The sequence below is a fragment of the Papilio machaon genome, chromosome 19, assembly GCF_912999745.1.
Source record: "Papilio machaon chromosome 19, ilPapMach1.1, whole genome shotgun sequence".
Taxonomy (NCBI): Eukaryota; Metazoa; Arthropoda; class Insecta; order Lepidoptera; family Papilionidae; genus Papilio; species Papilio machaon.
Genome location: NC_060004.1, coordinates 1,054,400 through 1,081,407, shown reverse-complemented (window position 1 = coordinate 1,081,407; position 27,008 = coordinate 1,054,400). Strand labels below are relative to the sequence as shown.

The 27,008-nt window shown below is 34.6% G+C and overlaps 3 protein-coding genes across 3 annotated transcripts; 2 read left to right on the top strand and 1 right to left on the bottom strand.

Annotated features, from left to right (window-relative positions):
* Nucleotides 1-194: 194 nt before the first annotated feature.
* LOC106708279 lies at nt 195-7,760 on the bottom strand. The gene is made up of 10 exons (XM_045682512.1): nt 7,641-7,760; nt 5,547-5,730; nt 5,181-5,320; nt 4,818-4,955; nt 4,158-4,283; nt 3,636-3,728; nt 2,963-3,102; nt 2,244-2,330; nt 1,852-1,974; nt 195-1,191 (listed from the first exon to the last, which is right to left on the bottom strand). The coding sequence occupies exons 1-10, from the start codon at nt 7,702-7,704 to the stop codon at nt 373-375; spliced, it is 1,914 nt and encodes a 637-aa protein (XP_045538468.1). The 5' UTR covers nt 7,705-7,760; the 3' UTR covers nt 195-372.
* Nucleotides 7,761-8,055: 295 nt separating this feature from the next.
* On the top strand, nt 8,056-8,763 carry LOC106710916 (gamma-secretase subunit pen-2). Its single transcript, XM_014503104.2, has 3 exons — nt 8,056-8,189; nt 8,274-8,378; nt 8,538-8,763. The coding sequence occupies exons 1-3, from the start codon at nt 8,129-8,131 to the stop codon at nt 8,675-8,677; spliced, it is 306 nt and encodes a 101-aa protein (XP_014358590.2). The 5' UTR covers nt 8,056-8,128; the 3' UTR covers nt 8,678-8,763.
* Nucleotides 8,764-20,478: 11,715 nt separating this feature from the next.
* Nucleotides 20,479-26,805, top strand: LOC106708329 (ets DNA-binding protein pokkuri). Its single transcript, XM_045682540.1, has 4 exons — nt 20,479-20,653; nt 25,886-26,009; nt 26,164-26,318; nt 26,675-26,805. The coding sequence occupies exons 1-4, from the start codon at nt 20,651-20,653 to the stop codon at nt 26,741-26,743; spliced, it is 351 nt and encodes a 116-aa protein (XP_045538496.1). The 5' UTR covers nt 20,479-20,650; the 3' UTR covers nt 26,744-26,805.
* Nucleotides 26,806-27,008: the final 203 nt, after the last annotated feature.

Genomic DNA, 27,008 nt, shown 5'->3' with positions numbered 1-27,008 from the left:
TGAATCTTTGAAAACAAGCGATTTTAGTCGCTAGGCGACTTATTCAATATCATAGAGGTCCGCAAACTACACACGTCGCCGACATTTCTGTCATTTCAAAAGACAATCGCTCGCAACCTGTTTTTCAGAGTAAATCTATACAGATGACATATAGTCGTTATGTCTCTACTGACAGAATAGAAAATTCGCGTCGGCGATTCAATATAAGTTTCGACGATTTAAATTGCTGTGTACGAAGGGCTTGAAGTGTTTAAAAAAATGCATACTTTTTTTTCGAAAACAATTACGTATGCGAGTTATGAAGGACCAAAAAATCTGTCAATAACAGATTTATGGTTATATAAGATCTTTAAAGTATATTTGATGCTAAACTTAATCATTAACTTCGACCAGAGTTTCATTGGCGTTTATATCGCTATCAATAGCTGGTAAATTATCAATAACTGAACTCAAAGTTTCAACAACTGTATTACCGTTATCGTTAACAGCTATATTTGTATCACCGTTATCAATAACTGTTGCTACAGTTGATAAATTAGCGTTAGCATCAACACCTGAAGCTAAATCTTCATAACACGGTGGCATTTCAATATTATTTCTAGCTTCTTCATCAACGTTAGTATTATCTCTATCATTATTTAATCTTTCCCTACTTAAGTATTCCGGTGGTGGACCGTACAGTTTGTATCTCATAGCTTCAGTATACGGAGGTGGCCGGACTGAATCATCAGCAAGTACTGGATAATTCTCAAAATTAGCTCCTAAAAGTCTAATAGTACGTCCATTTAAAGTGTATGTTTCATTTGAATTTAGACGAACAAAATCTAGATCTTCTATATTAATTTCAGCAACATTAGGTGTGTCCGGTCTGGGTTCATTAGACGATCTGCGTCCAAATCTAGGTATACTAAGTTGGAACCTACCTAATTGGAGAGTGAGAGGTCTTTGAGCCTGATTGATGTGATGTATGACTCTTTCGAGGGTATTCCTGCGGAGAGCTCGACGTCTGAAGAATTCTACCGGTGTTGCCATGTAGTTAAGATCTGTGGCATCATCTAGACGTAAATGTGCTAGGTCACAGTAAGTGGGGCTGCGGTAGTCAGGCAGAGCGGGACGAGCACGAGACGGAGACGAGGTCAAGGAAGAAGAACGTACATCAGTCATCTCCACATCGCAACACTGAGTCGGTACCTGAAAGGTTACATTAAAATTAGCTAAATAAATGAATATTTCAGTCTTTTTTTAGCTATAATGAAATAACAAATTGACTGTTTCATATAGACATCAGAAATTACAGTTGCATTGATTGAAAGTGATGCACAGAAAGATAACATAATCCCTTACTGTGTCCCTCCTCTGTCAAATCCACTGCCTCTTCCCATCCTTTCCTTAATATGTAAGAAGAGAGGAGTAAAATTAGGCTTCTGGAACTCAAACTCATCAGAACGCAGAATTGTTTCTACTTGACACTTGAAGTTGAGTGATCGTGGTATTTTTTTATATTACAAGGTGGCAAACGAGCAAGCGGCCACATGAATTCGCTGAAATGGCGAAGCGACCGCTGACCATAGACATTCGCAATTACAGATGCGTTGTCTACGCTCAATTGACGAAGGAGACGGACAAAAAGAGAATATTTAACCTTCCTATGCATCTCCTCCATCAAATCCACATCCCCTTCCAATCCTTTCCTTATAAGAAAAGGGTGGGAAGGGAAAGAGGACTAAAACGAGTCCTCCATCACCACACTCATCAGACTGTACTTGGAATTACTTCCACTTGACGTCTGTCTTCTGTGAGGTGGTATTTCACTGGGCGAGGACAATTCGTACAACTGATGTTGCTGACTACCTGTCGATATCTTGAAGAGAATATAGCAGAGAGACGAGCGAGTCCGAAACCAGCTGCAGAAGAGTCCGGCTGTGATGCTGCACCATCCGGACACTCCTCACACGGAGACACTGCATCTGAGTTCTATAGAAAAGAAATTTATATTAATACAAGTTAATACAGTCAAAATCTGTTATAACGACATCGAAGGGACTACTCATATTGAGTCGTAAAAACCGATAGTTGTAACAACCGGTGACAGGTATTAATAGGAGAGATATGTATATAACATTCAGCCAGGACCTTTGATTTTGGTCAATTTAACCGGTATGTTGTTCTAAACGATGTCGCTATAAACGGTTTTGACTGTATATGCGAACGTATGCGTACGTAAATTGCGTGCGCGTACGCACTTGTACGTCTCTTGTAGGACTGACAGCGACCTCTCGCGACTGTTCCAATAATCTTGAAGCTTCATAACATGGAGGGAAACGTGCCGCCTGTAAATATATTAAACATAATTTGTTTTTTTTTTTTATAAAAAATAAAATTATTGCTCTATACATAAAGTTGCTTGATCCCTATTATTGTTTACTGAACTATAAAAAAATTAAAAAAAAACCTATATCCGTGCGCTTGCGTAAGTTGTTGAAGCATACGAATGTAAATCTGTGTTCGTTTTTAAAGCAGGTATTCGCAAAGTGGTCCCAAAGTGGTGGTTCAAAAAAAGATCTTAAAAGTAGGTAAATAGTTCATAGGGGGCAGGGGTAAAGATTAGTCCTGTGGTAACGGATCATTTTAGAAAAGGGGGGTCACGTGTCCAAAATTTGGGGATTTGATTTAAATGATTATCTTACTAATATAATAAATACGAATACTTGGATGTATGGATGGATGGTTGGAAGGTATTCAGAACGACTGCTAAAATTGATGAAATTTAACACAGATGTAGAACATAGTCTGGAAGAACACATAGACTATTTAATAAGTTCTTTTTTTAAATTACGCACGGACGAAGTCGCGGGCTACAGCTAGTACATAATAACTTATACCCTTTATAGCGACAGTTTTATACGATATTGAGAAGTGAATGTGTACGCATGTGTACGTGCGTGCGTACACGTGTACGTACCTGTGCGTACTGCACGTTGTAGTGGTGCGCAGTTGCGCGCTCTGCGTGCGCGTAGCTGCGCAGTGCGGCGCGCTTCATGTGCATCTTACAGATCGCAGACACCAGAAGTACCACCGCTATCATGAAGATCAGCGCACAAGCTGAGAACACAGAATACCCGACTGAGAGGAGGGCAATAAACTAAAGCCTACCTATAACTTAGGTAAAGTTTAATTCCCTCGTAATCATACTTCATACTAAAATTATAAACTAGCTTTTACCCGCGACTCCGTCCGCGCGGAATAAAAAAAAATGCACACAAGATAAAAAAGTTCCAATGTCCGTCTCCTAGTTCTAAGCTAACTCCCCATCAATTTTCAGCTAAATCAGTTCGACCGATCTTGAGTTATAAATAGTGTAACTAACACGACTTTCTTTTATATATATATATATATATATATGGATGGATGGATGTTTATTTGAAGGTATCTCCATAAAGGCTCAACGGATTTCAATGAAATTTGGCACAGATGTAGAACATAGTCTGGAAGAACACATAGACTACTTATTTTTTTTTAATTTCGCTCAGACGGAGTCATGGGCGACAGCTAGTATGAAATTCCGTTAAATGTCTTAATACAATGTCTGTGGGAATTTACACTTGGAAGATAAGTAACTTTTATTCAATACAGACCTGTAACAGTATAAATGGTAGACTGTATGAAGCTGTTCTCATCTGGCGCGTGATGGTCTTCGAACAGTGGTGGATATTCCATCTCCACGTAGCCTGAAAACACACAAGTTATTTTTTTTAACTTGGTAACAATTTTATCAAAAATATCCGACTCGATGAAGGACCAACTTTTTTATATCTAATATATAAAATTCTCGTGTCACAATGTTCGTTCCCGTACTCCTCCGAAACGGCTTAACTGATTCTCATGAAATTTTGTGAGCATATTCAGTAGCTCTGAGAATCGGACATCTATTTTTCATAACCTCCCCCCCCCCATTTAGTTTTTTTTTAACTGCGCGCGGACGGAGTCGCGGGCGACAGCTAGTTTACTGTATAAATGTATAAATATACTTTCTTTTTTACTCTGAATAGTAAAACTTACTACCACCATATTTAATTTTGCAGATTTCTATAGGCAATGGAATCTTTGTTATGTACATAATAGTGTCATATGTGATGACACACTTGGTCTCAACTTACTCTCAAGTCGTGAGTATCTGGGATGTTCGCTGCAGCAGTCGGGCTGCCGGCACAGCGGGTCTCCGCCCCGGCAGCACGCCGCCTCTGATATACACCGACCAGATGAACAATTCAATTTGTCGCTACCTATACAAAAAATAAAAAAAACGATAGAAAAAAAAATCCGTGCAGTTATACATTATAGAGTTTAGGAACTTGTTTATATACCGGCTGGATAGTGTAGGGAAAATAAATAATTCAGCGTTTTAGACTGAAATTCATCCATCCTTAAGCTTACCCACACTACTCCCTCCTAGTATTAGCCTAGTCTACCCTTATGTTGCTTACCACTACCATAATTCTTGACAGAAACACCTGTACAAAATATATTCAATTGGATTGATCCCTTTTAATATCTTCGCAAAAAAGCAAAGAAAGCAACATGTTTCTGTACAAATTTTACAGCAGTGTAAAGTGCCATATGTACTATTGGGGAATTTGTCGGTATTCCAACTTAAAAGTTGGTTGTTCGTTTTTTTTCTGTACAAAAAAAAGTTCTTTTATGATGTCGTTAGCGCAACTGTTTTTTTATGTATGAAGGGGCGGAATGCGTCTCGTTGCAAGAAACAAGACAATGCTTTCTGTAAGTGTAACACCGCTAAGAGTCATGACTGTACTTACGTGCACAGGGTCGTGCAGAGCAGAGCGCAGGCGCCTCATCTTCGGCGTGTAGACAGTCGCGCCACCCGTCGCATACATAGTTCGCCAGCACACATCGGGACTCGCATGCGAACGCACCGCGGGCGCACTTATTCGGTCCTTATAAAAAAACTCACATTTTACTATTATAAATTTATGGATGGATAGATGTTTGTTAGAAGATATCTGCAGAAAGACTGATCAGATCTCACTAAAATTTAGCATAGATGTAGAACATAGGCTACTAAGTTTTTTTGAATTTCACGTGGACGGAGTCACAGGCGACATCTTGAAGATTACATCCTAAGAATTTGCTGGAAATTAAGGATTTGTCTATGAACCCACCTCTAGGTTGCACAAGTACATATTTGGTGACACTGAAGGGTGGAGCTGAGCACATGTAGTGTCCACTGTCACTCATCTGGAGTCCCCGACGCTGCAGCTGGCTAGAGTTGCTCGCACCACTTGGCTCTATTGTGAACGGCCTACAACATGTTTACAAACTATATGTAAACAAGTATGAATATAAACACAGTACTAGAACAAGGACCATTAACAAAACTGGGCAAAAAGACCATAGATAAAAAGTTTTTTTTATCATGCACAATAGCAAAGACTGGCATGCAACCTGTCACAAATTAAAAAAAATAATGTAAAGATACTTCTAGTAATGTAAATTAATAGAGTACTTATTAAAGTCAATTTACAAACCTTTCATTAACAGTGCCATTTCCAACGTAATTCCATACGTAAACTCTAGGTGTGGTATCACCTCTCAGTTCACATATCAGTGTCAAATTATCCAACACCCTCTTCACCAGTATGTCAGTGTACTCCAAATCTCCGGGACTATACAGCATCAGAGCTGGTGGCGGTGACAATGGTTCTGTTATACCTGTTACAAAGTTAGCAAATGAAATTATTAATAATATTTAATCGTTGAATATTAAAAAATTATAAAAACAAACAACTTATTCACCAATAATGGTCTAAAAAATCCATAATAAAAATCATAGTTAAATGTTTTCAACTTGAAGATCTTTAATATTATAAGTTAAATGAAATACCTATACTTTTAAATTGACAGAAATATTAAATTTTTTAACTTATAATTAGTATGCAAAGTGAATATTGATTCTGGCGAATATTCAAACACGAGGCCTTCAAAGTTTAAAAGCATTGAATGCACTTGATACTGACAAGTCTCATTAATTTGCATTATTATTGAATTGTTTACTTCACTCATTGCATTACAATTGATTTAAATTCCTAACAGTTGCATTTAAACATTGTTTTTATTGTTAGTAACAGTCATCATCAGCTCACAATACGATCCCATTGAGGGGTTCAAAGCCTACCCTAACTTAGGGGTGACTAGGCCATAGTCAACCATGCTGGCCCAGTGCGGGTTGACTTCACACATATCATTTTTTTTTCTCAGACATGTGCAAGTTGCATCACAATGTTTTCTTTCACTGTGAGAATGTTGGATAAATGTACATATGTAAATCGAAAAACACATAGGTACATGGCGGGACTCGAACCCAGGTCCTGCAGATTGCAAGTCGAGTGCTTAGCCCCTTACATATTTTTAAATTATACATCAAATTATCAAATATTTATGAATAGTGACATTGCCTGAGATTTAAGTCATCTCCTTGGCCTTATCCCACTCATGCAGGGTAAGCCACACAAGGTTTTTATAAACCTTGATGTTTTGTTTGCAAAATTTAGGTTTTTAGTTAAACTATATTTCATATTGAACAAACTAAAAACCATAAACTTCTATTGCTAATCACTGATTATTCAATTTGCAAGACAAAATGCAGATGCAAAGTATTTTGTAAACAGACAGAGGTTGTATTGTTTTAATTTCACTTAACCTGAACACCTTGATTGTATATTTCCTTGTTACAAGTTTCATTGTTATAGTACATGCAATCATTTAATAAGTTTATTACATTTCAGCCTTCAATTAATTTTCCTACTTAAAACATATCCAGTGAAAACATCATCTGTTGTTTTGTATATCAATTGTGTTGTATGTAAATTTTAAATTGAGTATTTTCAGAATGTTCTTTCAATACAGTAACAATATTATGTACTCTTATAATTGGGAGTTTGTAAGTAGAGGATAGACCTTCTACACTAGACCTTAAAATGTTTAATTTTTTCTGTTGGAAAATACTATAAATTACTTATAGCTATGCAATTCCAATAAGGAAAAAGTATGCCCAAGTATTTTCCAATTGCACCCGACTCAAAACCAAGCTATCCGATAGGAATAAAAATATCACCAACAAAATATCTCAAATTACTTCCTATCAATTAATCAAATTGCTTATGTAGAGATTTGAAATTGTTTATAGTAGAGAGTTAAATTCATAAAATTAAATTTATATTGAAAAATTAATTTTATAGTTAATTATTTTGCAAATTGTTATGTTTAAATGGTAACATAGTAGGTTAATTTTTTTTAGGGTTATAACAGAAGTAAAAAAATTAATAACTGTAGTTTTAATAATATTTTTAAGGACAGTAGTACGAAAGTGAAAGGTTATCTAGGGAAACTATGCCGCCACCGTTATGTATCATAACAAACGCAAAAGGAATAACTGTAATCATATGAAAACCTAACTGTATAAATTTAAAGGCCATTTTGAGAACAACTAAAGTCAATGCATAACCCTACTGTAAATAAAATCAAGGTCTTTTGTGAGAATTACACAAAAAATGTAAAATTATATATTTATAACGAGGTTGTTGTAAAAGAGTAATAAACTTAGGTACAATTGTCACACTTACATGTCTGCGAGTTGATGAGAACAACGGTAAAACATAAAAACACATTATTAACAATTCCAAACATTTTTATTTATTTTTCATTTTCAATAAACTGACGTTAAACAATTAACGCCATTTTTGTTTCCATGATTGACAGTGACACGTTTCTCTTAACGCATAACAGCTCATTTTATTTCTCAACACTATAACTGTAAAAGTTATCGCATAAATCAAATTTACTTAACTCAACAATTTTTTTTTAGTTATTCGTGTGTTTTCGAAATTAAATGTGATACTTTTATAAAAATATTAAAAAACATTGCAGACGTTTCAAAGGTAAGATGGCGCCAATGTATCGCGTTGTTATATTCTGTTCCACTTGATTCGCCAGTGTTGAGTGTTTGATGTTGACTTTGACATGTTGTCATAATTTTTGATTTTGGCATTATAATAAAAATTTCTTATTATTTCTCGATTGTGTACAATATCAGTTATAATAAGTCATTGAAATGGATTTAAATAGACTTCCCAATGATAAAAAGCTGCAGTTGTGTAGATGGTATTTTAGAGGTACGGTTTTTATATCAGTTAACTAAGAAGATATCAGGAATCCTGTTAGTACTGCAATTTCATTTCATAATTGTTATTTTACAGTTGGTTGCCTCTTACTGCCATTCGCATGGGCTGTAAATGCTGTGTGGTTCTTCAACGAAGCTTTCGTAAAACCACCATTTGAAGAGCAAAAACAGATAAAAAAATGTAAGATTTAGTACCAAATTTTTATCTTAGGATGAAATTGGAGTAAAAATTTTAAATTTATACGATTTCAGACACGGATTTGTTAGATAACATTAATTTTCTCAATAAGTAATATATGTTGCCATTGAACAATCTTTTAAAACATTCTGATAATTACAGATGTACTGATAAGTGCAGTGGGGGCAGCAGTATGGGCCTGTGCCCTTATCGCTTGGGTGACCGTGTTCCAGATGAATAGAGTGTTATGGGGCGCTACTGGAGATATGCTCTCTTTTATTGTGCCTCTAGGACGAGCTTAGTATAATAATTAGACTATCTATCTATTTTAACTTCTAACTGACATAATAATTAGTAAAACAATGCTTGTAGTGATCCCTTGAATTATAAAAACTAAAGATACATTAACAATTCTTGTGCTAATACAATTTATTTATTAAAATTACTTTGCCAATCAAGTTAAATATTGAATGTATTAAATAAATACCCTAATATAAAAAATTATAATGTATAATTTGGTAAACAAAAAGAATTCTTATTTTATATAACAAATAGTGTAAAGTAACATAGTTTTTTTTATGTTAATAAACCAGTACTTGACAAACTTACTTGATGGTAAGTGTCTATGCTGGAAGGATGGTATGGTACACATTACCTTAGTTACTCTACTATTGAAGGCACCCATGTTATGGATGGAAACACTGACGCAGGCAACTTATTCCAAACCTTTTCATAGTGTTATAATAACTACATAGTCAAGTCTAATAAATAATGAGATAAGAGTATGTTTATAACTATTTCACTTTTAGCAGAAAAAAGAACTGTAATGAAAATTTGTATAGGGGTCATGGTCCAACTATATCAGTGTTTCTCAAAGTGAGCGATAACGCCCCCTTGATGCGTTTGAAACCTAGGAGGGGGCGATAAGGGGCCCAAAAAATGGGGGGCATTGAAATTAATTAAAGTAACGAAATTGTGGTTTTTAAGTTTTAGTTCTGAATAAAAATTAGGGGGCTCTGAAATATAATTGATTTTCAAAGGGGGCGGTGAATGAAATAAGTTTGACAATCACTGAAGTAAATACAGTCATATTTGGATAAGCGCGAAATCTTTATAAGCGAGAGTCATTGTCCGGTGCCCATAAACAACCTTTATAAGGAAGAAACTTGGCATAGACTAAGCGAGAAAATGATTATGGTCTCTTAGACTACTTCTTGTCTAGGTTCAACGGTATTGCCTGTTTAAGCTTGAACAAAGCTATTGTTATTCATGCAGAAGACTGTGTTAATTTATTTCCAATAGTTATTATTTAATTTTGAATTAAGCTATTGAATCAATTAATATATGACAAGTTTTGTAATAAAAATCAACTTTATTTCATTTTGTTTTTTTTTTCATTTTACAGTTTGCTGACATTTTATAAACTAACGAAGTTTACAATTGCTCAGTTTATTACAGGTAAATAACTGCAAATATATTGATTGCTCATGTCTGATGTGTGGGAGTCATTTCACTTGATAATCATACTAATATAAATGTGAAAGTTTAGATGGATGGATGTTTGTTTGAAGGTATCTCCAGAACGGCTCAACGTATCTTGATGAAATTTGACACAGATGTAGAACATAGTCTGAAATCTAAGTCTACTTATTAAGTTTTTTTTTAATTCCGCGCGAACGTACCTCGGGCAACAGCTAGTATGCTATAAAGTGACATATATAACTCAAGGATATAGCGTCCAAGTCAGTTAAAACGTCTTATAAAGAAAAGGATACGGTTTGTAAGGAGGAAGAGGTCGATACCTCCGGTGGTAACAATTGCCGGCTTTCTTTGGGCCGGATAAACGCCGGAGGGCGCATCCGACCGGGAAGCTAGCCCACAATGAAGTTTTATTACTGACGGCGCGGAGCCGTTTTGCATTTGTATCCTGTACAACTAACGCACGTCGACACTTCCTTAATAGTACGTTAATTATTTTTAATCTAGCCCCTAGTTTTAGTAATTACTTACATGTACACGCAGTATGTTGAGTTCATACAAACCTTATATAGATTTTTAATTATATTGAAAGGTGGCATGGAAGTATAAGGGCACCTGAATTCGCCGAAATAGCGAAGCAATTGCAGATGCGTTGCATTTGTCCATCAAGGAAGGAGTGATGCTCGGAAAAAGCATATTTCCCCTTATCGTGATCTTCTTATCCTCCGTCAAATACCATCTTCCTATCGTTTTATTATAATAAAAGGGTGGTAAAGGAACGTGGATTCAAATTATTTTGGCTGGCGAATGTGTGATCGTGAATTACACTGGCCGAACTATCATATTCTTACATCCAAGAAATATTGTTGTTGCTGGATCTATCACTGTCACAGAGAAAGATTTATGAACCTTAAGAGAAATGTGTTTAGGACTGTACCTAATTTTAACATAAAAAGAAATCTACATAACATTTTGCATTGTCTGCATTTAATACGTGCCATGTATGTATTAAAAGAAGAGGTGGCTCAGGGGTTAAACCCTTGACTTGTAATATGCAGGTCCCGAGTTCGAAACCCGACATATAGCAATGTCTTTTACAATTCTTGATTTTCATATATACATTTATCCGACGTTCTTACGGTGAATGAAAACATCGTCATGCAACCCGCACATTTCTGAGAAGCAAAGGTGGGCATTAACTCGTTAATCCGTTAATCGTTAATTAACGAAGTTAACATTTTCCTTAACGGATTAACTTTTAAGTTAAATTCAAAAAGTGTTAACGCTCTTGTTAACTTCCGTTAAATTTTACTTCCGTTAATTTAGTCCGTTAATTGTCACAATAGACACTTATTGACGTGTTGTCATTTTATTTAAATTATGCAACAGGCTACATTCGTAAGTTCGGCTATGTTCGGCGACCGTCGGCGAGTCGAATGGTGAACGGGAACGAGAGAGAACGAGAACGAGCGAGTGTGATGCATGTTATACAAATACAATACACCGAGCGGCCGGGATAGACGTGATCAAAAGAGTACCACAGAATCCTTGTTAGAAAATAGTGACGATTTAAACAAACTTACCTCTATCAAATATTGCGAAGTTTAGGCGTTAGACACCTTCAAAGTTTATTAATTTTTTCACATTTACACAAATATCTCGAAAAGTCTTTATTACATTTTATTCACTTTAAAACTGGTTTTCATTTATTTAACATCACTTTTTTTAGAACAAGACTTTGTTATAAAATCAACATAAGATTCGACACAACACTTTACTCTTAATACAATAATTGTTATACGTGAGACGCAAAATCTATTAAAAAAGATAAACTCTGCGTTGAATTGCAGTCAAAATAATCGAGTGTGCATTACTCTTCAACGTCGTACCTAAAATACAACTAAACTTTGTTGCAGACAAAATGTTTATTTTAATTTTGGAGTTTAAAGACAACAAAAAATATTAAAAAAAAATAGTTTATGGTTCATTTGAAAAAGCGTACAAATAGGATTATTTTGTCATTGCGTAGATAAGAAACAAACAATGAAAAAAAAAATTTAAACATTCGAAAGACGAAATGTGCACGCAATAAACGTTCCTCAAAAACAAAAGGGATTTAAGTGTTTATTACCGTCGTTTGTTTTTTTGGGGTTTCTTCATATTCTACGAAAAATAATTTTACATTTTAAAAATATGAACAAAGGATCAAATGGACAGCCGCACAGAGAATACGATAACGAACACGATGGATTTATGGCCCCAACCCTTCTAATGGTCGGGGATGCACGTGCGCTGCGCGAAGACAATAGCGAAGATAATTTGTTTGTTTACAAAAAAAGTATACGACAAAACGAGAAAGAATGAGGAAAAAGATAAAATAATTATGTTAGTGAAATAATGTTAAACTGTGTTATACTAAATTTAATATATGAAATTTCGCCACAAGTGACCTTTACAAAAAGACATCGATTATTTACGTATATCGAAAGTTTATTTTAAAATTAATCGAATGTCGTTGAAAATAATTCAAAACATATTCTTACTAATGAACTATAACGATTTTATAGGTGATAAGAAAGAGAGAAGACATCACCCGCGATCGGTTGTTTTCGTTATGTCGTGTAACTTGTGCTATATATTATACACTGAGAGTAATTTAACTTGATTTAACATATAACAATAGATCGGACGATAGATCATTAGATGATAGAAGTTATCGAAGGCATCTCAGTTGTATAGTTTGATGTGTTGAGATGTATCACTGGATTGGTTATATAATTTATTTATCAATGTTATAATAAGTTTCCTCTGATGTTAGAAGTTTTATTAATAAATCTATATTAATAAATAAAAAGTACGTAAAAAATTATAAGTCTGTTCGTGGGTCCTTAGCTAAAATAAAAAAAAAATATTACCAAATTATACATAAAATTAAATGTTCAGTTGTTGAAGTAAGAGCAAATGAATATCCGGGAGCAAATAGTAACAGATAAATGTAAATACTGCACAAAAGTTTTGATTGTTTTTTTTTTTTTATGAATATTATCACATGTCTTAACTGTTTAATAGAAAATTTGTGTTGTCTAAATTTAGTTAGCTATCTAATTCCGTGACGTCGGATTGTCGAAAAAAAATTGACTGAAAAAGTCAATTGTCCATCATTGTCAGTGTAGTATATAAGTGTGTGTAACTAGTGCATGCTATGTCATTATTATGGTACAGGCATTAGTACATCGCTCCTATTGTCTAAATTATATTTTAGTATATTATATAACTAAACTATTGAAAGTCTCGACAAAATCGGTCCATACGATTCGGAGATTATTCATATGACCATTTCCCGCTTGCGCCTTATACTCGTAATATAAACAAAAATTAACTTTAACTGTTAACTTTAACTTGCGTTAAATTTTCGTAAATTAAACGCTTTAACGATTAACGAAGTTAAATTTTTATTTAACGAATTAACGATTAACGAAGTTAACTTTTTGATTAACTGTGCCCACCTATGCTGAGAAGAAATTAAAAGATATGTGTGAAGTCAACGAACCCGCACTGGGCCAGCGTGATTGACTAAGGCCTTGTTACCTCCGACATAGGGTAGGCACCCAGCCCCTGAGTGGGAACGTATAGTACGTATAGCTGATGATGTATGTATGTGTTAAAATAAACTCTCAAATCGGTAGCGTTGAACGTGTAATGCATACTTTCGGACTGATTACCGTTTTTTGAGTCTTTCTTAGTTAAAAAAACTTTAAGAGAAAAAAATTACAAAGTGCTCGCGACTTTCAGGAACATGGAATCGAGAAGTTAAAAGTACTTTTATTGATTTGCCTTCAGTTTAGGTCTAAAAATCTAATATTGTTTTACGTGAAGAATTAAACTTGGAACTTAAACGATGCCTGATCTCTTCATTGATTAATTTTTATGAATAAATTAGCGCTTGACCTGAATTTAAGTGGTAATAAGGTTAAAAAAGTTCGATTATAATTCTCTCATTATTTACTTGATATATAAATTTCTCTCATTATTATCCTATTCATTAGGTTACGTATGATCGTATGAATGACTAGTTCTGTGATTCATAGGAAGTAACCGTCGGTCGACCTTGTGATATGCAATTGAAATGCAAAACAATCGCAATCGGAAATACTGAATTGGCGCGTCGCCATATCTTATCTGTTTAGAGAAAGTTTTTTTTAACGAATTGAATCTGTAATACGGCGACCTGATTTAATTGCTTTACGTCAAAATGTTCAACGCCACAAAAAAAACTCAATATCCTTGATAAATCCAACAAAACTGACCTTACTAAATAACGGACCTTATTTAGACCACCCTAATGTTGACATTTTTTGTTTTACCGAAATAAAAAAATGACATCCATTGGCAATTAACTCGGAACGGGTCGCTTGTTTCCGGCCGAAATATTTTTTCTGGCAACACTCTGGTATTCAGTTTTAGCTCATTATGATAGCGTTAAAATTAACATCTTCCATTAGTAGATAGTAAAAAAGAAAATTAATGAACACGATTGCTTTTAACTTCCATAAGCACTTGACTTAGCGACCCGCTCATTTGCCCATCATACTTAAAAAAAAACACAGAGCACAGACAAGTTGTTTTGTTTTAAAAACTGAGTGAGGAATCAAAAACCCTGAAGGGTGTGATCTTAATTTACTTTTTACAAATTAATTTAAGAAAATTGGATCGTTAAAATAATTATAAACCCAAATGTATTTAATACAGCAACAATGAATTATACTTTAATTCCTAAGAAACACTAAAAAGCTATCTTTAAGTAAACATATTATAATAATTTAATACTCGTAGTTAGTGTCTGCGCTTTCATAAAACAATCACTGCAAAACAATTATTAATTAAAACATATACCACTAACATCAGCGTTAACTGTTTAATTTGTTAAGCAATGATTAAGTTAAGGCAAATGTAAGTTTTAGATTTCAGGCCGCTTATAAAAAGTTATGTAAAAAGTTCACGAGCGTCTGTAGACGGCAGAATCGTTGCCACGTGCACGCCGCGCGCCTGTCGCTTGAAAAAGTAGCCAGGGGTAAGTAACCTTTAGGTAACATCAACATCAGTTAATTGTTCCTACTGAAGGACACGGAACTTTTTCTCAGATATGTATATGATAAATACACATATGTAAATCGAAAAACACATTGGTACATGGCGGGATTCGAACCCAGGAGTTGCAGATACAAGTACTTGAGTATCCCTGAGCCACCGATGTCTTTGGGTAACGTGTACTAAAAATTGAATGTGTTCAAAATAAAAGACTCTCTATCCTTAATCTTACACTAGTCTAGGTTACACAGATTATTCTAGCTGCTTTTACATAGCTCAGAATACAGCATCTTAGTCTCAAATTTGTCTCTGTTCATTGAAAAGGTATTAATAAAGTGTTCTCGTCTAATAATAATAAGTACAAACTAATTTAATCGATAAGAGATTGCTACAAAAAAGTTATGTTGAAAAAATTAAAATTTTACACCAAAATGTTGAGGATACATGTATTTTTTGCAATTGGCGGCAATCCCGTCAAAGTTTGACAGCTAACCTTAACGGATGTAACTAATTTCTCATTCTGCCTTCAGAAAAATAAGCTGTTTAGCCGGTTCCGGCTTGACGCAAGACTTTATCCAGAAATAGGATCAGTTTGAGGCCATTGTTGTACACATAAAGGCTTTTTCTTGTTGTCACATTTCTACCGTTTGCCGCCACTTCCGCTCAGTGACATTTGTTTTTTTTTTAAATACGTGCATCGATGCGGGTGTTTTTTTTTTTAAAGAAGGCAACTTATTTTATATTTATATTAATGAAATCTAAACGGCTATGACGGCTGATAGAGATGTATGGAGGAGTAGTACATACTGTGCCGACCCTACATAGGGATAAGGGCAGGTTGATGATGATGATGATGATGATTAATGAAATCTAAAATTGACTTACAGGGTAAAATTAGAAATTTGATCAAATTCGGTCATATTTTAATTTAAAGATTACTAGCACCTTAAAAAATAATAGCTACATTACTTTCCCTTGGTTGTACACATTAATACAAATATTCAAAAGCTTCCTTCGTCCTGACATCAATTAAGGGAACGTTATACAAAAAAATGTTTTATTATACATTTCCTCTGCGTTATTGAAGACGAGTCAAGACCAAAGCGATATTGTAAAGATGTTTACACACCACGTCCGGTAAACATAATGCGATGGCCGAAACATTATTGACGACATTGAAAAAAAAACACGGACTTTCCTGGATTAAAGTCACGTACATGTCCAGTGGGATACAAATACTTTTAAACGTTTACCTGACTGTTGTTTTATGTTTATAACCGTGAGACCTTAGCCTAGCTATGGGATCTCACGTTTAAGGAATAGTACCTATTTACCTAGCTATAGGTATGTTTTAAAATCTGCAGCCAAAAGATTGAAATAAAAACTTGAGAGGTGTCAAGGGACACCTGGATGGAACGAAGTTCCTTTCTATTTATTAGTGAAGGAACCAATGTTTATTCTATGAATAAAAAACTTAAGTCTTCACAAGAAGTACATTTTATTTCTATGAATTTTCGTTATATATTGTCACGTCGTTGCCATGGTGAAGTAGCGCTCATTCGTCGTTAACATACTTACTATAGCAAAAAGTGTCGTGACAACTTTTCGTAAGAATTTTTTCCGTCTAGCCCCCTTTCACAACGCGCGATAAGGAACTTCGTTCCAAAAAGTTGTTTAGTAACGTAGTATTTTTGACATTTTTATGTATTGCCCATTTTAAATTTAAATGACAGCTGCATGGTGGTGATAGTTAAAAGATTTATTATATGGTTTATTAAATAAGTTTTAAAGCATACTGACTAATTGGATTTGGATGTAGGTAATAGGGTCCGTACAACTTGAGAGAAGTAATTATAATTTAAAATACCAATGCTTGTCTTTATTTGTTATAGCTGTTGCCCACGACTCCATCCGCGAGGAATTAAAAAAAAACTTAATAAGTAGCCTCTATGTTCTTCCAGACTATGTTCTACTGAACCAAATTTCAGCGAGATCTGTTGAGCCGTTTCAGGCATACCTTCAAACAAACATCCATCCATCTAAACTTTCGCATTTATAATATTATTAACATATTATGTCACAGGAAGTCCAAACGATAATGCGTTTTAATTACCTACTTCCTACAGATAATACAAAACGATCAATTCTTATCTAAGATACAGTTAAAAATAAATCGATTGAGTGTTAAATTGTTCACTGAAAATGATAATCTACATATGTATATAAAAGAAAGTCGTGTTAGTTACACGATTTATAACTCAAGAACGGCTGAATCGATTTGACTGAAAATTGGTGGGCAGGTAGAACCAGGAAACGGACATAGGATAATTTTTACCCCGTTTTCTAATTTTTATTCCGCGCGGACGGAGTCGCGGGTAAAAGCTAGTATATAATATTAAAATATACAATTCAATTGTATAACTCTTTGCTTTCGTTATTTTATTGTCGTTAACTAACTGTTGTAATTGTTTAAAAACAACAATAAAGTTAAAAAGTCCCTCTGTCAAATTGTTTTTTTTTATTTACCAAAGGACACAAGCAACCTTGCCATAAATTCCAAGAATAGATACAATACAAATTAGCGCACCATATATTCAACAAAAGGTCGGAAAAAAGCCGGAAGACTGTTATAAAGAATCTGAGACGACAAAAGACGTTAATAGTAGCTTCGCAGACGGACGGACGCCGACACAAGTTTATTACATAAAGATGTCTGTCTGTCCGGAAGTGGTCCGGAAGCGTGCGGCAAACAGACCCCGGCTAGTTAAATACGATAGGCGTAAAAGTGCGTTTTTACAACATCCCGTCTTATTGTGAGGTAGCCGTAACATTTGAATGCATTCTCGTTTCCATTACAAAAATATAAACGTCACGTATATAACGTATATACGTCATAAAACATGCCCAATGATTATAAAATGGATCTCAATTTTTATCATCAAATAAATATTTCATTATTGAATGAATGACCCATAGATATAAAACCATCTAAGTCCTGGGTATCTATTATAGATTGACCATAGAGGTCGAGTCTGCAGCAGCAGTTAATCGTCTTAGTCCTACATCGATTAAAGGTAGGCAATGCATCTACAATTGCGGATGTCTATAGCAGCGGTCGCTTCGCTGTTTCGGCGTATTTATAATATAAAAAAAAACACAGAACATGGAGGTGAAGTAGAAGTAATTTAGCGTTTCGTCTGAGAACTGTTGTCTACTCTAATACTACTCCCCGTCCCATCCAATAAGTAATAATTAAAGAAAAAGTGAATATAGGTACCTAGAAAGGGGATGTATAAGAAAGGGATAAATTCCTTTTTCCGTACACCTCTATGCATTTAGTATGCAACGCATTTGCAACCATAATCACCACTTCGATATTTTAATCAAGTGACAGGTAGGTGTTTGTTAGTTTGGCACTTTCCAATACAAAAATATCTTTAAAAAGTACTTTTATAATACTGGTCGTAAAAACTATGTGTTGCCACAATTTAGTTCGCAGTTAACACTGGTTATTTAAAACTTATATACTCTGTTAAATCTTTTACGCACACTCAACGATGTGAAGATAGTCATAAACAAGAAGTATGATCATTATTTTAATATTTTATGTCTAACGGATATTGATAGAGGTTTGTTGACGCTGCTACAGTATTAACTTATAATTTTATGTTTCCGCGCCAAGCATTAATTATGAGCTAAAAGTGAGGCACTTAAAGCCTGAGAGTACAAATTAAATTATTAATAATAATAGTATATTAAATCTCTCTATGTTATTAATATTATAAATGCGAAAGTTTAGATGGCTCAACAGATTTTGATGAAATTTGGCGCAGATATAGAACATAGTCTGGAAGAACACATAGGCTACTTAGAAGTTTTTTTTTAATGCGTCGCGAGCATAATCGTCGTAATTACATATATATGTAAAATTATAAAATTATTCATTTAAATACAGTGGAATCTCTATAACTCGAACCTCGTTAAGTCGAAATCCTCAGTAAGTCGAAAAAAATTGCCATTCCCTTCCGCTGGACCCCTAAATACGCGGTATCTCGAATTATTTAGACTTTGTAACTCGAACAAAATGTTATTTCCCTACGAAGTATTGATAATACATATTTATACTCTATAACTCGAATTTCAAAAAGGAGACTCCGTAAGTCGTAGTTAGTAAAATATAATGACGTCTTACTTGGAGTTCTGCGCGGACGGAGTCGCGGGTAAAAGCTAGTATACTATAAAACTTAAGTTGAATTGTAATTCAAATTCGACTCTACAAATCGAAAAATACACTTAGAAATCGCGCCTCTGAAGTCGAAATTTCAGCAGTTAAGTCATATGTATCTCGAAGTTCTTGTTAAGTCGAAAACTCGTTAACTCGAATTATTTTGCATTTCCCCTGACATTCGAGTTATAGAGATTCCACTGTATTATATTTCTTTCTAATAACATAGTGAATATAACATTTAAGGGCTAATCAAACGAACTAATTAGATTTTTTTTGTATTACACTTGACCATAGACTCAATCGACTCAATGTAGCTTTTTGATGAGATCGAGCTCTAATTAATCGATCCAATAGGAAGCACCCATATCACATTATTGTTATATAAATTGTTATAAGTTATAAGGAATCAGTGAATATATCATAAACTAGCTGTTGCTCGTGACTTTGTCATCATGGAATTATAAATGTAGCTTAAAGTTACTTTCGCATACTTCCTACCTTCCCATAAAGGTCTCGTCAAAATCGGTCCGGTACATACAGACAGATAAAAATGTTTACAATTGGTATTTCATTGTAAGTAATGCAAATATGGGTGGACGTAATATATAATAGACGACATAACAGACATTCCAGGTCTCTCACTCTTTTAGATGTATATATCAACCAAATTTAAAAGCAACATTTTTTTAAATCGGCAGTTATTTTAATGAGGTACAATAAATCACTTAAATATCAGTTAAGAAAGATTAAAAAAACTAAATTTAGCTGTGACATAGAAAGGGCCGTCTGCTATTTTCTAAAATACATTCGCGCGGAAAACTGAAATAGCGCCGGATATGTATGTTCCTAATTGCCGCGCCATTCAAAATAAGACGATCAAGAAAACACCTTTTCAATTACCAACCTTATTTCCATTATTTAAAGTCTCTATTAAATTGGAATGTCAGTACTCTTACGTCGTTTAAATTACGCAAAGCTATACGGAAACGATTAGTTTCAGAACCACACGCTGACAGACAGGATGCGAGAAATTCATTATCGATTCTTAAAAACATTGTCTTCCGTCTCACTTCCTCTTACCTGTAACCTTACTCGTTAGAGAGAGATGTAGATTAACCATATCACCCGCATCCAACGACATTGCTTGCAAATCTCGATGTAAGGGTATAAATATCAACATTTGGAAGTAAAAATTAACTTTATACCAATGTTATAAAGTTCAATATTGTTTGACACAAATAGAAAAACATCTTTTCGATTCATGGAGTCCCTTTGAACGTCACATTTCCATTTCGTTCATCATTCATTCGACGTCAGCGTCGTAGAGCGGTCGATTCGTGAGTTTTATTAGAATCTAATATTTTCGTAGTAAAGTTTTGACATCTTAAATTATAATTTGTGTTTTTATTATTATCAAAATCGTGCATTTGTGCATTACTCTGTGGAATCTGGATTGTGTGAAGTCACCTTTAGGATTTTAATGGTAAGTAGAGCAAACATTATGTTTAAAACATATTTTAAAAATCATGTTTAATAAAATATGAGCAAATATTTAAAAAAGAAAACAGATTAAAATTAATGTAAATTTTAAAAGGCAACTGCACGTTCAACTTATTATTTATTTAAAGTTATCAAATAATAAGACTTTAGTTCAAAGAACCTAACGTTTTGTTTCATCAAAAATATTTTAAAAACTTAAGAATCTAAAAAATTCATATAAAAATAAGTTTAGTAACTCAGTATAATTACAAAAACTATTAAATAGAATATATTTTATTTTATTGTTTGTAAAATTGGAAAGGAAATGATTTTTTTTTAAATTATGTAACTACTAGAAATTTAAAAACATGTCGCTAGTACATGTATTTTATGCTAGCTGTCACCCGAGACTCCATCCGCGCGGAATTAGAAAAAAAATAATTAGTAGTCTGTGTGTGCTTTCAAACTACACACATCAAAAAAGTCTAAGCAACACATACTATTTCAAGTTATTAATCAATTATTTTATCATTTTTTACCAAGTAGGTAATACTTATGTAAACTTTTTTGATCTATAGGACATACTGGCTGGTTGTGAAAAAAAAATCGAGTATCATTTGTTTTTTTTTTCACAAATTCAAAAGCGAATGCATTTGTTCGAATTTTACAGCGTTTTCTTTGCTTATTAAATTTAGTATTCGGTATCAATTTTAAGATTCAAACAATAATTAAAAAAAGTTTTGAACAAATTTGAATTTTGAGACATTTTTTACGTTATGGAGCGACGTCATTTGAACGCAGATGAAATGCAGAGAGCTGTAGGGATGTTGCAAGCGGGAAGAACTCAATCTCAGGTATCTCGGTATTTTGGTATCAACAGAAGCGTTATTTGCCGTCTTCATCAGCGTTAAACTAACACGAGAGATCCTGCTGAGCAGCACCCAGGTCGAGGAAGGTGTACAACAACACGGAAAGATCGATACATACAACTGACTGAAAGACGCCAGCCGATGTTAACCGCCCGAGAGATAGGTTTGTGGCTACAAAATTCAAGTAGTGTTGTTGTTAGCTGCAAAACTGTGTGAAATCGATTGCATGAGTATGGCCTACGAGCACGACGGCCAATTAGGTGCCCACCGATACGTCACGGGAATCGCGCTCGTCGAAATGAATGGTTTAGGCAACACATTATATGGACCCGGAAACAATGGGATAAAATTTTATTTTGCGATGAGTCTCGATTTGGGTTCTAGCCTGATACTAGAAGGGTAAGAGTGTACCGTTGTCCTGGAAATACTGAAAGACTGAGGTGGCTTCAGGAAGTGCACCCATACAACGACTTAACAGTTATGGTATGGGCGGGTATTATGAAGAACATACGAACAGAGCTCGTTTTTGTAAATGGTAACATGAACGCTGTAAATTACGTTGAGGATGTTCTAAGACCTTATGTCCATCCATTCGCACAAGCGCTTGGCTTCGATTTCACCTTGATGCATGACAATGCGCGTTCGCATACAGCTTTGCACACACGGGAGTACTTGGCAAGGGAAAACTTCCTGGTATTGCCTTGGCCTGCACAATCGCCAGACCTCAACCCCATCGAGCATGCACGGGACATGCTCCAGAGACGTGTTTTAAATGACTTGGATGGAGTGACAACAACCCAACAACTGATGGACTTACTAAAATTTCATTGGGAGCAATTACCGTAGGATCACATTAACAGTCTCATCGATTCTATGAATAATCGGTGCCAGCAAGTTCTCCATAACCGAGGAGACCACACTTTGTCTTAATTTATGCAATTTTTGTACAACCATTTAATTTTACTTTAAGTTCAGTTGATTAGGCACCTTACTTTGTACTACGTAAAAACATTCCTTACTCGTAATTATTGGTTATTAAGATTATTAAAAAGTAAATGAAAAAAAAAATTGTTGTTTAATATTAAAAAAGCATTAATAAATAATAAAAGTACGAAAATACTAAGGATTTAATTCGAAAACACATTGTAAAATTGAAATTTATATGTGTTGCTTAGACTTTTTTGATGTGTATATGTTCTATATACATGCCAAATTTAATTCACAACAAACATCCATCAATCAATCCATCCAAAGTGTAGTTACTAAAATAGTTAAAAAGAGCGTTGATTTTATCAATTATTGATTTAAATATTTTTGAATTTTTACAAATATCTATTATGTATTAAAACTAAAATAGTTAAAAAGAGCGTTGATTTTATAAATTATTGATTTAAATATTTTTGAATTTTTACAAATATCTATTATGTATTATTTTACAAAACAATAATGATTAATAAGACGATAACAACCAATTTCCCTGTAATACCAACGTTCCGAAGTTTATGGATACAATACGCCTAAGAATTTTAATAGGAAACAGCCATAAAATATAAACAGTTGTTTATCCAAACTGTTATCTTGCAATGTGAAAATAACAAAGGAAATTGCGATCGCAAGTCTTTTGTGAGACTGTGGTTAGAATAATTACAGTCATTGTTTGCGGCGCCCGTTTCCCGCCATAGCACTGACAGCGTCTTTCCCGCGCTTTCTCGCATCCGTTGACGTCCGCGTCACAATGGCGGGAAGAGACTCATTTCATTTATTGGTCACAAATAATTCTGTTTTGTACAGCCCAGTACAGTCACATATGTCATCTAATATGGTTTCATTTTTATTTATTTGTTTGGTATATAATGTATTTTTTGTACACATAATCTGTATTTCCGCATTACATTCCAAAACACCAAATTTCGATTCGATTGACCGGTAAGTCGCGACTGTAAATTCACTCGATAATGGCTAGGCAAATATATTATAAAAACGTAAAACAAACGGCAGCGGAAGATGCTCAGACGCGATGCTCAAATATAAATAAGTATTTGCTGAGAATAATTGTCAGTTTTATGATTTCTCTTTTAGTAAATTAAAAAATATTATAAAATTGTGCAGGTACTCTACTATACTGATTCATCAAGATTTCACGTAGTGTGTAATTGGTAGATAGAGCGTCGGTGGCTCAGGGGTTAAGCACTTGACTTACAATCTGCATGTCCTGGGTTCGAAATCCGCCATGTACCAATGTGTTTTTCGATTTACATATGTACATTTATCCGACGTTCTTACGGTGAAGGAAAACATCGTGATGCAACCTGCACATATCTGAGAAGAAATTCAACCAACCCGCTCTGGGTTAGCGTGGTTGACTATGGCCTAGTCATCCCTAACTTGGGGTAGGCTCCGAGCCCCTCGGTGGGGACGTACAGTGAGCTGATGATGATGATGATGATGTAATTGGTAGATCGCACAGGATCTCATCAGTAAACAGTAGATCTTTGGTTAAATTGACCTCTCGTAATGGGTAAACAAATGAAAAACTGACCAGGAGGTTCACAGAACCTCTCAGGATCAGAAATATTTTTTATCTGTACGTTATAAGTAACGTATCGTAGTAAGAGAACATAAATTACATGCCTCTTATAAATTGATCGATTTATTTATAAAACCGTCACATCTCTGGTCTTAATAAAAAATATGTTTGTTGGTTGGTCTAAATAAAAAATATGAATCATTACCATTTGCTGTCTAGTTTTAGCTTAGTGTTTTCCTAAGTCATAAATTAACCGCCTCCAGTTCGCTTCCAGACGTTCGTAATTAACATCCGCCGCGCATTAAAATATCCAACATTCCCTATTTAATTAAACAATGAGGCATTTAAAGATGTTCAAGAGTCAATAATGGCGTATAATAAAAAACCGACAATGTGTTCCTTTTTTGAATGGGGCGGAAGTGTCGATTTCGATTATGGTACGTCCGTCCGTTTGGCGGGAAGATGGTGCGCGTGCTTCCGCTAAAATGATCAACTGTCATTTCGGCTAAAAAATTACTCTAGTTGTTTTTAACAGATTAGCTTTTCTAATACATATCCTTAATCAATTAATCATATTGATTGATAACAATAGTTTTTAAAAGTAAGTTAACGTTGAATCATCATTGTTAAGTTTAATTTATGTAGAAAATAATTTCCCAATCACGAAACTTAGAACGTAGTAAACTAGAAATATTTTGGAAAGTATATATAATGGACTAAATTAACATGATCCTATTCTCTCTATCGTACTTTTTACTAATATCATAAATGCGAATGTTTAGATAGATGGGTTTTTTGATTAATGTTTGTTCTCTCTCGATGAAATTTGGCATAATCTGGATGAAAACATAGGATACTTAGTGAGTTTTTTTTATTATCGTGCGGGCGACAGCTATTTATAAAAAACCTTTAGAGGTGTGTTGGGACACCCGGATGGAACGAAGTTCCTTTCGATTAAGTAGTGAAGGAACCAATGTTTATTCTATGAATAAAAAACTTAAGTCTTCACAAGAAGTACATTTCATTTCTATGAATTTTCGTTATATATTGTCACGTCGTTGCCATGGTGAAGTAGCGCTCATTCGTCGTTAACATACTTACTATAGCAAAAAGTGTCGTGACAACTTTTCGTAAGAATTTTTTCCGTCTAGCCCCCTTTCACAACGCGCGATAAGGAACTTCGTTCCAATAAATATGTTTGTAACTTGATCTATTATAGGGAATGGTAGTATTGAAACACAATCGTCAATTTATAATGTTGTATTGTAGTATTACACTTCTTTTAATCACGTTTAAACACTTATAGACGTAGTTCGGGTTTGAATTGCCGTAACTGCGGTTCGAAGCGAGCCGTTGTAACAACAAAAATAGTATTACATAAGCTCAGTAACAACTACGGTCACACAATAACCTTCCGTACAATGAATACGAAGCGCAGACGGAAATCCGTCGCAACAAATATCGGGAAATGAACACGAATGAAAAAAAATATTGAATAGTGTAGCTTACATTTACCCGCGGAAACCGATCGTTTATTCAAAATCCGCCATTATGCGCGCGACGGAAACCGGATGTGGGTCACGCGTCCGTACTAATGACGGATTAAAAATGGCGCGTGGGGCTATTATGTAATTATTTGGGAGGATGTTTTCTTTCCGTAGTTATAGTAATCAATTGAAAAACAAGGCGTATGCTACGTCTGCCTATGAAATTATGTATTTTTACTAAGGAGATTTTACTAAAGTACAGATTATTGAAAGTATAGTCATATTGCGGATTTTCTTACTACAACTTACGACCATAGCTTTCTGACCAATTGAACTATTCTGAATGTTTACAGACGTACCCCCCACATTGTGTGAGCAGCATGCCGACACAGATCCGTTGCGAGCGCGTGCCCCCCGCAGACGGCAGCTGGGGAGCCCTCGACCTCAGACTACTGCAGGAAGACGACTTACCTTTGGGTATGTTTAATAAATTAGTGTTATACTACTAGATCTATAGTTATGTTTCTGACTAGTATTAGTAATAATTTAGAACCCATTGGGCTTGGTTATTAATATCGGCGTTAAAGTATGACCATTAACCAAATAACTAATATAATCTTTTATCCGTCAGATCCCCGCACATGGGGCCGGGCGGAGGTCGGGGCGTGGGTATCCGCTCGCGGCGGTTTACCCGAACGCTTCCCCATGAACGGTAAGGCGCTCTGCCTTATGTCGCGCGACATGTTCGCCACCAGAGTACCTCGCACCGGACATCAGTTACATCAGGTAATTAAACTTACCTTTTATAAAACAACTAGCTTTTACCCGCGACTCCGTCCGCGCGGAATAAAAAATAGAAAACGGGGTAAAAATTATCCTATGTCCGTTTCCTGGTTCTAAGCTACCTGCCCACCAATTTTCAGTCAAATCGATTCAGCCGTTCTTTAGTTATAAATAGTGTAACTAACACGACTTTCTTTTATATATCGATAGATATAGATTAACTACACTCTTACACCGTTTATAATTACATTATATCAGCAGAACTTTATAAAGATTAGACTTATATCTGTGCCAGCTGTTTTGTTGGTACCAAATCGATCTATCTAAACTATCTATTAAATACTTCATTTTTATTTCAGGAATTTAGAAGAAGATTAGCCAAAGCATTAGCTCTACAAGAATTCATTGAAAAGATGTCAGCTAAATGAAATACTACAAATAAATCCTTATTGTTAGCAGAGTTAAAGTATGAATAGAAAAGAATGCATAACACGGACAAAATATATATATATAAAAGAAGATTGTAATATGTACAATTTTGTAATAGTTGCTGTATTGTCTTGGTGTTTTATATACATTTGGAGGAGCGTCATTGTCTCCCTACACTTATTAGTTATGTTCCTATTAATTTTGTAATTTTATTGTTTTTTTTAAAACTTCAATTATTTTTGTTTACGTGAAAAGACATTAGCT